At 44.1% G+C, this 12668-nt stretch overlaps 1 protein-coding gene across 5 annotated transcripts in view; it reads left to right on the forward strand.

Annotated features, from left to right (window-relative positions):
• The first annotated feature begins 313 nt into the window (after positions 1 to 313).
• LOC149314589 (tripartite motif-containing protein 44-like) overlaps positions 314 to 12668 on the forward strand; it is a 161208-nt gene continuing 148853 nt past the window's right edge. For all 5 annotated transcript variants that reach the window (XR_016280939.1, XR_016280940.1, XM_089521437.1 and 2 more), the window contains exon 1: positions 314 to 756. Coding sequence is in view for 3 of the 5 variants with exons in the window: in XM_089521437.1 (XP_089377563.1) it covers positions 373 to 756 (384 nt within the window). In the remaining 2 variants the exon portion in view is untranslated. The remainder of the gene's footprint in view (positions 757 to 12668) is intronic.

Raw genomic sequence — 12668 nt, forward strand, 5'->3', positions numbered from 1 at the left:
AAACGGTCTGAAAGTGGATGATTTCTGCAGTGTGTTTTGGACCTTTGACTTTGGAGGAAAGTAGAAAGGAAGATACAGTTTGTTTTTTAAAAAAGGCCCCCAAATCCCCCTCAAAAGCGAGAGAAAACAAAAAGGGAGTCTGAGAGAGAGAGAGAGAGAGAGAGACAGAGGGGAAAGACTTGGGAGCTGAGCAAATGGCGGCGGCGGCGGCGGCGGCGGGCTGAGAGGAAAGGAGCTCCGACGACGCCGCCATTACGCAGAGCGCACCGACGCCGCTTGTAGACGGTTTACTAAGAGGAGGAGGAGGAGGAGGAGGAGGCGGAGGAGGGAGCAGTTGCTAATAAAGCCCGGGGCGGGGAGGAGAAAGGCATCATGGCTTCCGCTGAGGCCGGAGAGGAGCCCTGGCTGCAAGATGGCTCCTGCGACGCCTGCGAGCCCGACGAGGCCCAAAGCGCGGCCCAGGCCTGCCTCGACTGCGGCTTCAGCTTCTGCCCCCTCCACGCCCAGGAGCACCGCCAGAGGCTCTCGGGGCACCGCATGGCGGACCTGGCGGCGGCGGCAGGAGGAGGAGGAGGAGGAGGAGGAACGGGGGTTCCCCGTGAGGCGCAGCGCAGGAGCTGCCAGGCCCACGAGGGGCAAGCGCTGAGCCTCTACTGCCAGCAGGACCAGGCCCTGGTCTGCGTCCTCTGCGCCGTGGCCGGCCCTCACCGCCAGCACCCCCTGGCCACCCTCCAGCAGGCCTTCCAGGACCTCAGGGTAAGCCTCCCGCTCTGCAGGGAGCCATTGCCCTCCTCTGAGGCTGAGAGAGCGTGACTCCCCAAGGTCACCAAGTCCTGTCAGAGGGAGGAACTGGCAAGACCCCTCTGGAGATTCCTTGCCTAAGAAAAGCCTATGCAAGTCACGGCCTTTCATAAGTCCACACACACACAGCCCCCGGGGAAATGGGGTTATTCCACAAAAGCCGGGGTAGAAATACAAACCAGTCAGCCTTGAAGGCGGCCATCGGTTCCCTCCCTCCCTCCCTCCCTCCTTTTTACGCCGCAAAAAGCAAACGCCGCTCCTTCTTTGAAAAATAGGTATCAGTTTTCTAGTTGGGTTCCATCCCTCCTTTTTTTGGTCTGACTTCCTAGTGTTTTTTACTCTTGATAAAATAAGGCAGTCGCCAAGGAAAGGGATGCTAATTGAAGCCTCCAAAAAGTGCATCATCTCCTGAGGCCCCGAGGGCTAGTTGCCAGTCGCTCCTTTGAATGCACTTCAGTGTTGAAGTCCCCCTGAGATGGAAGGTGGGATGTCAGCAGGATCTTCCCTGTCTTCTCTTTCCCTGGATGTATTCACCCCTTCCCATGAATACTTCCCATGAATACTTGAGTTGTTCACCTATGATGACCCTCCTGGCTGTTTTGGGCAGGCCAGCCTCTTGTCACAGCAGCAAAGAAAGCGATGGTGGTGGCAACAAAACGGGATGTGCAAAAAGCAGAGGTTTCTAGAGGAAATGGCTGGAAAGTAACTCATGTTTCCTCCAACGCAGAAGGCCTTTTCGTTTTCCACAGGAGCAGCATATGGCCAGTCAATGAGCAACTGCTCTCAGACATAGTATTTCTGCATCAACTGTGCATTTTCCAGAGGGCAGGCAGAGTTTTCTATAATACTAGCCAGACAGAAGTCACTTCATATCTGGATTATCCTACTGCCTGCCTGAGCATTGTATTCTGTTTAACACAGCAATATAAAAGGAGTTGTGAGGCTTCAACAGTACCTTCATTCATTTACTGTAAGCCTTAATTGTTTCTGAATTACTAGGAAATAGTTCTTTTAGAACTGCATAGCACCAAAGGTTTGGAAACAAAGCATTATTAATTGGGTATAGATTTGAAGCTGGATCCACTTCATCCTAGTCTTGTGCTCAAGCAACCCTGTTCTGCTTGATGGGCCCATAATAGAGCAAAATGGTTGTTGTTATTTACATCTATTAAGTTACAGCCCTCTTTTCTGAAAAAGCCACTTTCATTTCAAGGCACTGTGACTAACAGATTGGAATTCTATGATGGGAAAAGCTTCCCATCTTCATTTTCCGACTGTTTGGCAGCTGAGTATGCCATAATAATTCACTTGGGTTGAGGAGGATGAACATGAACTTGGAGCCGGCTTCCTGGTGGTGTGGGGGCATGGCGTATGCACATGCCCCAATTCTGCCCCAAAGCTGGCATCATGCTGCCCTGCTGCCCACATGGGGACAGCTTTTTGGCACTCTGGCAGCGCGGTGTTTAGATGCTGCATGCCACAGGAGTGCCATTAAGCCACAGTGGCAGCAGAAAAGGCAGCGTTTATCTGGCACAAAAAGGAACAGCATTTGGTCACTTGTTTTTGCACCAGAAAAAGTCCAGAGTGGTGCTGGAGTCTGTGGTTACTGTGGCACCCACCTGGCTCTTTCAGGGGCAGCATCACGCCACCCCTTTGGGGCGGTCTGTTTCGGCCCTTGGCTAGTTAATTTTTTTTACCTTTTATGTCTGGAAACCATGCCCTACGAGGAACGACTTAGGGAGCTGGGGATGTTTAGCCTGGAGAAAAGAAGGTTAAGGGGTGATATGATAGCTCTGTTTAAATATTTGAAGGGATGTCATATTGAGGAGGGAGCAAGCTTGTTTTCTGCTGCTCCAGAGACTAGAACCCAGAGCAATGGATGCAAGCTACAGGAAAAGAGATTCCACCTCAACATTAGGAAGAACTTCCTGACAGTAAGGGCTGTTCAACAGTGGAGCACACTTCCTCGCAGTGTAGTGGCATCTCCCTCCATGGAGGTCTTCAAATGGAGGCTGGATGGCCATCTGTTGGGGATGCTTTGATTTGGATTTCCTGCATGGCAGGGGGTTGGACTGGATGGCCCTTGTGGTCTCTTCCAACTCTATGATTCTATGATTCTATGTCTTGCTTAAACTGCAAGGAACTCAAGACAGCAGATATGGTCACTCCACAACATTTTATTCTCATAACTACCTTGTGAAGTACAGTGGTACCTCGGGATACGAAATACCCAGGTTACGAAATTTTCAGGATACGAAAAAAACCCATAGGAAATTATTGTTCCGGGTTGCGAAAGTTTTTTCGGGTTACGAAAAAACTTTTGGTGCTTTTCTGCGCGATTTCACACGGAATCACGGCTTTTCCCCATTAGCGCCTATGGCGATTCGGCTTGCGAAGGCTTTTCGGGTTACGAACGGCGCCCCGGAACGAATTAATTTCGTAACCCGGGGCACCACTGTACTGTAGTTTAGGGCAACAGAGGTGACTGGCTCAAGATTAGTGCCAGTCTATCTTTCTGTTTTGTATTGTGTTTGAAACTTATTTGATGCTGTATAGCCAATGGTCATATGTGTTGCTTTATAGCCACGTGTATTCCTAGGCCATTCAGTGCTCACTGCTTTCTGCGGTAGATGAACACGTTGGAAGAGTTGTGAAAGAACAAGCTAAAACTGAGTGGTAAGTTTCTTTCAGTAAATGGCCACTTGCTTTGCAGAAGTTTAGAAACGGTGTGCTGGCAGAAGTTCATTTTCTTTTGCGCTTGCCCTTGCCCCTGCTGATGCGTATGTATTATCTTGTGTGCGTGCGCCATTATAAATAGCAGAGGTCGCCCCTCCACGCATATTCAAGTATGCGGATCTCAGATCCGAGAATTAAGAGGGGCAACTATAGATTTATCTGGCATTTGAAATTGGGGATGTAAAAGAAAAAGTTTAATCAGAGAAGGTTCAGAAACAAGTTCATTCTGCCATTGTTTCCAGATCATCAGTGAGTTTAACAGAACTAGGTTTCATATTGTTTTGAAGGAGTTTTTTGTATTCTAAGAAAAAAGACTAAATTCCATCAAGGAAGTATATTTTATTTCTAAATTGACCTATTCAGAAGCAATATCATGTTTAATAATGTGGGTTAGTTCACTCACTTGAAAGGTGCGAAAATGGGTTTACCTATCAGGTATTGCCAATCCATTTTTAGAGATGACATGTTTAGTCGATTTTCCAAATCTAGGTCTCTTCTTATTGAAAATAAATTTGTCTGTTTTTGAGTGCCAGCTGTTAAATTTAGAAAGGGAGAGGGTTAAGGAGATTGTCTGAAATAGAAAGCAGAGTAAGGGAATAAAGAACATTTTTATAAGGGTTATTGTACATGATAAAGAATTTTTAAAAAGATGGCCATGTCTGAACTTTGATTTTCGTCCACTTTGTTATTAGGTTATGAGTTTGTGGAATCAGTTTGTGATATATCCTATGTAATTATGATGCTTAAATGGGAAGAAGCCTGAAGGCTGCATTTGAAAGCCAATTAACTGCTGCCAGTGTTTTTGTGCTTGGAGAGCAGCATTTGAATACATCATTATGAACTTTGAACATTTATTTTGAGGCCAGTGTAAATACTAAACACGTTAAGAATTTTTTTTCCAACTCAGGAAAAGATTCCTCAGGATTTTCTTTTCTTTGTTTTTTGTTTGTTTTTACATTTTTTCATTCTTTTGTAAATTTGTCTTCTTTCCCCCCTTCCCTCACCTGCCACCCATTTAAATCACTTTTATGATCTGGATCAACTCTTAGGCCTGTTACAGACTGCCAAAATAAAGCTGCTTCGGGTCTCTTTGGAGGTATGCTGTTTAAATGATGCATGCATCAGAAGAATCCAGAAGCTGCACCAAAGCTGTACTCCAGTGCTTAGGAATGTAGTGTGGCTTTGGCGCAACTTCCAGACTCTTAGGACCCATGCATCATTTAAAATAGCATACCTCCAATGAGGCCCGAAGCAGCTTTATTTTGGCAGTCTGTAACAGGCCATAGTATTTTTTCCTTCCCTTCCTTCCCTTTCCTGACTATCCTTTTATTCCTGTCACCCCCTCTTAACCCTTCCTTGCTTACCTCTTTTCTCACCCTTTCCCCACTCCATTAACCTATCCCTCTTATTACTTTCAGTAATCTTACTCAATACTCCTTCTCCTCTCTCTCTCTGTCCCTCTTAATATGTCTCTAATGACTGGGCCTCCAGTCATTGGAAGACTTCTACTAGGTAATAAGAGTAAGCTGGGAAGGAGGCACATGCAAATAAGTAATGACATCACAGTTGATGGAAGGCTCACTTGACCAATCAGTGAGCAGGAGCGAGAGTTTCTTCCGGAAGCTTCTAAGAGAAAAAGCCTCTGAGTTGGAGAGAGAGAGACAGAGAGAGAGTCTTCAGCAGTTAGTAGTTTCCACAATGAGAATTCAAGGTGGGAAGGTCTCCCTCAAGTTAGTCTTACAGGTTAGGAAAACTGTCGCATTTTGCCTACAGAAAGAAGACATAATTCAGGCAGAGAGTCTATGCTAAGCTAAGACCTGTAACTATGGGCCGGTATAGACAGGCCAAAATAAAGCTGCTTCGGGTCACTTGGAAGTATGCTGTTTAAATGATGCATGTGTCCTAAGAGTCCGGAAGCCGCACCAAAGCCACACTCCAGTCGTTAGGACTGTAGCATGGCTTTGGCATGTTTTCTGGCCTCTTAGGACACATGCATCATTTAAACAGCATACCTCCAAAGTGACCCAAAGCAGCTTTATTTTGGCCTGTTTGTATGGGTTCTATATTTCAAATCCATCAGGGCTGGCATATTACATCAGTATATCAGTTAGGTGAGAATGTGTCAGATTTGGACATTTAGGCCTTATTTATTATTTTTCTGGTTGCTTGCATGAAATGAATACTGTTAGAATTACACATCTTGTACCTGCAAGGCCCTTAGGATCTTGCATGATTTATATCTTTTTGTTCTGTTTTAATTATAATAAATACTTTCTTAAAAGTATTGTGAAGACAACACTCCTTCACCTTATTTCTTCTCCTTATGATGGCAGTTCCATGGGTTTCTTTTAATCCCACCGCTGCCACCAAGTTATGTGATGCACAACTGATCCCTCTCTATGATGTCTCAACCCCTCTAAATGTCCAGTGTTTAGTAGCGTGTTATAATTTCAAAACTCAGGCCAAGTGGATGTTCAAACAGCAACAAAAGTTTATTTTAAAACAGAATGGTAAAGTGTAACTTGGACATGAAATCGTTATTGTTGACTTGCTTGCTTATTTAGTTACAGGTTGGTTCTTTTATCTCTGTTAGTAACTCAGCCACACAGGCTATAAATATCCCTCAGGATATTAATCAACCAAGACCCCTCTTCCAGAGTCTGGCTAACTCTGAGCCTCTCACTACTAGACCTCCAGTTCTACTACCGTCCCTTTCTGAGACCACTAGTCCCTCTCTTGGTCTACAATTAAAACCCACACTGACAAACTACTGTTCCCTCAGGAACTCCTGGAACACAGTCCTCTCTCGGACTTAACTGTTCCCCAACTTCTACTCTCAACTGTCAATGGCCAACTGCCAACTTCAACTTCAGCACAGAATTTTTTAAAGTTCTACCAGCCAGCTTTCTATTGGCCGATGACTGCTGCCTTGTGATTGGCTGGTTGGGCTCTTCACCACAAGTATTTGCTACTTCCACACTCCTTTACACGTGTCCCAGCCCAGTTGATGCTTGAGAAGATTAGCAAGAAGTAGAAGTCCCAGTGTATGTTAAAGGAAATCCAATGTGAATTCACTGGGTGGTGGCAGCGTGATTCGAGGATCTCCAGGGGTCATCTTCAACTCAGAAAGGAGTAGAAACATAGACCAGGAGACTCAGGGAGAAGCTAAGGATCTGCTTGGACTAAGAGCCAAGGCAGACCTGCTGTTTGGCTGCTTAGACCACAGGGAGATCATCACAACGTCACTTACTCCAGCCTTCCTCAACTTCCTTAACTATCTACATCTCCCCTCCTAACATCCCTAACACCTCTTCTTTCCTTATCAAATTCTCCCTGTTTGTCAATTTCAAGTTCTTGTTTATCAACCAAATCTAATCTGTTCTTCCTCTGTAATTCTATTCCCTTCCTCAGCATCTTTTGTCCCCCTTCCTCTTTCAACCCCCTCACCGTACACCAATCTTTCCCTTCATTACCCCATCTTTCCTCTGTTCTCCCCTGTTTAGAATTTGTTGTCATTATGTGTCCTTCTCTTGTTGGCTCCTCTCCATCCAGATATTGCCTTCTCTCCATCTCCACTGTTCCCTCCTCTCCATCCATTCTGATCCCACCGTTGTCTCCACATCATCTTCTTCCATCCTCTCTACTCACCTCCACTTAGTCCAAGTCTCCACCTTAATAATTTTATGTTTATCAAAATCAGTCTGATATTAAATCTTGCTCGATTCAATCAATGTCTCTCTTCTTCTCCTGTCTTCAGTCCACCATCTTCTATCACCACCTTCTGAATTTCAGATTCCCCTCTTCTGGTTTCTCCCCCTCGAAAGCAGTCAGCATTTGGTATCCTGTTCTTCAGTTTCTATTTTACATTCAATTATAATTCATACTTTAAATCAGCGTATTTGTTGTCCCTTTATGGAACGTTTCAGTAAATCCACTCACTTCTCACTTAGAATATTATTCAAATCTATCTGTCCTTCCTTTAGCTTGTTGCTGCCTCTTTTTAAGCAGGCCAGCAACAACAGGCCTCTGCCTGCTAAGAAGTAAAGCCCTCCTCCCGACCGCCATCTTGCTTGTCTTTATTGCATGTTGTTCAATTTTTATTGGTTTTTGTGAGGTTGTTTTTATGATGTGTAAGTTTTAAATGATTCTGTGAACCGCTTTGATCACCTCGGAAAAGCGGTATAAAAATAAAGCATATTATTATTATTATTATTATTATTATTATTATGTATCTCACCACTTCCTTCAGTCATTTCCAGATAGTTCGTAGCCTAAATCAAGTTATATTTAATCTGTTTCAAATTAAAACCAATGCTTCGCTGCTGGCAGAGAGGTTTTTAAGCCAAATAAGTTTGTATTTCAATTTCATACTAGGATCCAATGATTCTCGTAGTTTGTTAAATTAAAAATGCTGTTGTATGTTGCTAAGCCTATCTATCCAGGCAGCTGTCTGGCATGGCTAGGGCGGCTCTTTGGCTCCCTTGGTCTCCTCCTCCTTGGGTAGATTAAATTCTTCTCTGCCACATGTGGGCAACTGGAATGAGCCCCAACAAGCCCCTCTGTATGCTCTTTACTGAGAAGATCACTTGCAACCTGGAGTAGAAACTCACTATTTCACCACAACAAACCACAGATTTATTTGCAGCCATGTGAACCAAGTGGCTAGCATGACTCCATCCCAGCTGGAAGTGTCAAAAGGATTCTTCAGTGTTTTCAGGGAAAAAATAAAATATCATCAGCACAGAATATTTTTTTTGTCGATGACCATTAATCTGTCCACCCACTATTTAGACTGCATCAAATTTCCTAGAGGTTTAACATCCAAAGCAAATAAGAGAGGTGAAAAAGGGCAACCTTGTTTAATATCCCTTTGAAGAGCAATGGGGGAGAGCCGATTTCATTGACAAGAACTGAAGCCTCTGAATGCTTAAATAGACCCTGGACAGATGGGCTCTTTGCGGCGTCATGGCGTGACGACGTCACAGCTGCACAGCACCATCTACACAGCTGCAACGCCATTGCGCCGTCTCTGGTGGTTTCGGTGTTGCAACTGAGCCGCTAAAAGGAGCCTCTTCCTGGCGTTCCTTTCTTGCTGTGCAGCACCATTGCGCAATTTGGTTGCTGCGGCGCAAAGGAAAGGAGACGTGCCTCCCTGACGCCTCTTTTTGGTGCTCTGTACCATGCCATAATTTCCTTAAGCATGTCATAAATCTGTGGGCAAACACTATCAGTAAATATAAAGATACCAGTGCAGCTGGAGTATTCAACAGGATGTCATGATGTAATATATTAAGAACTCTACACATGGAATTTGCAAGTCTTCCACCTGGCATTAATTTGACTTGATCAGGATGCAACTACCCTAAAATAAATTCATTGTACTGACAAGAATTGAGGTTAGAATATCCTGATTTATTGGAGTTATTGGTATGATGGACTTAGCCTCTGAATTTTCTTCCATTGTTTTTGGAATGGGAATAATACAAGAAGTGTCAACTGATTGGGGAGAGTACAGAATCCATACATTGATTAAATACCTCAAGTAGGTATGGGACTAACTGCTAAAAAGTAGTTTATATAATTCTCCTGAGTAGCCATCAGGGCTGGGAGATATGCCTGGCTTCAGTTTGTTAATAGCTTGCTTAATTTTATTCATAGTTATGAGTCTGTTTACAAAAGAAGAATGTAAATTTGAAATTTTATATTTAAAAATAATAATAAATCCATCTATATTTAACTTAGTTGGGGTTTCAGACAAATGCAGTTTGGAGTAAAATTCATTAATAATCTCATTGGGACTGTATCCGCATTACAGAAATAATCCAGGTTGACACCATTTTAACTGCCATGGTTAGTGGAATAGTGGGATTTGTAGTTTTGTGACATAGGCCTGTTACAGACAGGCCAAAATAAAGCTGCTTCGAGTCACTTTGGAGGTATGGTATTTCAATGACGCATGCGTCCTAAGAGTCCAAAAGCCGCACCAAAGCTGCACTCCAGTCCTTAGAACTGGTGCATGGCTTTGGTGCGGCTTTTGGACTCTTAGGACACATGCATCATTGAAATACCATACCTCCAAAGTGATTCGAAGCAGCTTTATTTTGGCCTGTCTGTAACAGGCCATAGCTTCTGTCACAGAACTCTTATGTCACAATGAACTACAATGGCCAGAATTCCTTAGCATTGAGCTATGACAGTTAAAGTGATGTCAACTGGATTATTTCTGCAGTGCAGATGCAACATGAGAGAAAGTTTTAGACATTTTCTACATATGGTAATAGAAGTAATAATTTTTCTTTCTGCTCTCTTTTTAATTCCTCTGGCTAGAAGGCAAGCATTTTTATTACTATGTTCATAATAATATGCTTTAGAATAATATAATGAGGTTTGAATTTTTCTGGTATCTAATTTCATCAGTGCCAATTTTTTCTTTAGGAGTTCAGTAAAAATGTTTGAATCCTGAGTCAGTTTGTGAGCATGAGACAACTGGGTCTCTCTCTCTCTCTCTCTTTGAAGTTTGCCCCCTCTTGTATGAATAATCTATGAAAAATTGATTTTAATGTATTGCATAAAAAAGCTTCAGAGGTAATAGAGGTGTTGTTTTCTAAATAGAAGAGTTTGGGGTGTGTGAATGATGAACATTTTGTACAGTTCATCAGTTAAAAGAGGTAGAGTAATCCTCCAGTTTTTTGTTTTGTGTATTTCTGGTCCAAATCAAAACAAGGGGGAGAGTGATTGGTTCAATTATTACATCTGGTATATTGTTATCTCTTAGTATATCTTATAAACCCACTGGATGATTTTGGGCAAGTCACACTCTTTCAGCCTCAGAGGATGGCAGTGGCAAACCCCCCTGAAGAAACTTGCCAAGAAGACCCTATGATAGTTTTGCCTTAGGGTTGCCACTTAGGGTTGCCACAAGTCAGAATAGACTTGAAGGCATACAACAACAACAACAAATATCTTTAAACAGTGATTTAGATGCAAAGAAATAGTCCACTTCAGAATAAGTATGATGAATATTGGAGAAAAAAGTATCTGCATGGTTGCATGGTTCTTCATGGATCCACCAAATTAGTTTCCTTTGTCAATTCCAAAAGCAGAGATCTGTTTCAGTTCTTCCTCCTTGGATGATAAGATCAATCTAAATTATTGTATTTGTGTCTCCTCTGATTATAATTTCTCCTGTTGCTGCTTCTGTTAAAGTTTGTAAAAATAATCGCATAAATTTAGTTTAGTGGTATTTGAGGAGTAGAAAATGTCCAGCATGATTGCTTTGAGTGCCAGAAACTTTAGCAATATGAGAAATCTGCCTGCCAGGTCTCTTTCCACTGTCTCACTCAAAAAAAAACCCACAGGTTTTATCAAATAGCAACCACTCTAGTACGGTTTGCACCTTTCTCTGTATACTGAAATACTGATTGCATAAATATAGGTTCTATCCCTGTTGTACGTGTTTCTTGTAAAAAATACTAGCTTAGGATTTAATTGCTTTATAAATAAGTAATTTTTGCATGTTGGTAGAAATTTTTAAGGCCCATCTTTCTGCAAGGCTCTTGTGACTTGAGTCAAACCTGGTCTGGTATAAGGATCCCAAACTGGGCTTAAAGCTTTTGTAATCTGGAAAATGTATTTTTCCCCCTTTCTCATTGGTCATACTGTTCCACAAATAATTAACCCATAAGCAAGACTGTAAAAAGTCTGTGGCCTAATAGCTAATAGCGCCCTCTCAGGCCTGCTTCCAAACGAAAGCCCTGGTACACGGAAGATCTCCGGGCGCGGAAGCGGGTCCTGCGACGGCTAGAGCATCGCTGGCGGAAACACCTACGCTTAGCCGACAAGACTCTCTTAGACCACCTCTTGGAGGACTATGGAGAGGCGATACGGGCAGCTAAGAATTCGTTCTATGGTGCTCGTATCGCGTCCGCGGAGTTGCGTCCAGCAGAGTTGTTCAGGGTAGTCAGGGAGCTAACTCAGCTCCCTCCTGCCCCGAACCAGATCCTTGAACCTTCTAAGGCCTGCTGTGACCAATTTAACAACTTCTTCGCGGATAAAACCTCTCGGATAAGCGAAGGTCTTGAAGCCAGCGTTAAAGCAGAACCTAGAGTAGAGGCATCCAGAGCTTCCGTGGACTCAGTTATACTGGATCAGTTTGAGTCTGTTAGTACCGAGGATGTGGACAGGATCCTTCGGAGTGTTAGGAAGACAACATGCTCTCTCGATCCCTGTCCCTCATGGCTAGCGGCACAGGGGGGGCCGGTTGTGACATCATTGTTACACCGGATTATTAATACATCTTTGAGGGATGGGCAATTTCCATCTAATTTGAAATTGGCCATAGTAAAACCTTTGTTAAAAAAGCCCTCCCTTGACCCCCTGTTGCATAACAATTATCGGCCAGTCTCGCTACTGCCATTTTTGGGGAAGGTGATTGAGAGGGCGGTTGCTCTCCAGCTCCAATCGATCCTGGATGAAACGGATTATCTAGACCCATTTCAAACCGGCTTTCGGGCGGGCTACGGGGTTGAGACTGCTATGGTCGCCTTGGTCGATGATATCCGTCTGGGCATTGACAGGGGTAGCGTGTCCCTGTTGGTGCTCTTGGACATCTCAGCGGCTTTCGATACCATAGACCATGGTATCCTTCTGGAGCGCCTGGCGGAGGTGGGAATCGGGGGCACTGCGCTCCAGTGGTTCCGGTCCTACCTCTCTGGGAGGTTCCAGATGGTGCAGCTGGGAGACGTGTGCTCCTACAGGAGACCCCTAACATCTGGGGTCCCTCAAGGAGCCATTCTGTCTCCCATGCTTTTTAACATTTACATGAAACCACTGGGAGAGATCATCCGGAGACATGGGGCGCGGGGTTATCAGTACGCTGATGACACCCAAATAGTCTTCTCTATGTCTCCGGCTGATGCAGTGACCGGGGATGGCATCTCTCCTCTCGTGGCCTGTTTGGAGTCGGTAATGGGCTGGATGAGGGAAAACAGACTCAGCCTGAATCCAGAGAAAACTGAAGTACTTGTGATAGGTTCTCCTGGTCCAGGGATGGCAGTAATTCCACCCGTCCTGAACGGAGTCACGCTCCCCGTGAAGGACTCTGTACGCAGTCTGGGGGTGCTCCTTGACTC

This window comes from Sceloporus occidentalis, unplaced genomic scaffold (assembly GCF_023333645.1).
Source record: "Sceloporus occidentalis isolate IW3139 unplaced genomic scaffold, rSceOcc1.0.p SCAF_4, whole genome shotgun sequence".
Lineage (NCBI taxonomy): Eukaryota > Metazoa > Chordata > Lepidosauria > Squamata > Phrynosomatidae > Sceloporus > Sceloporus occidentalis.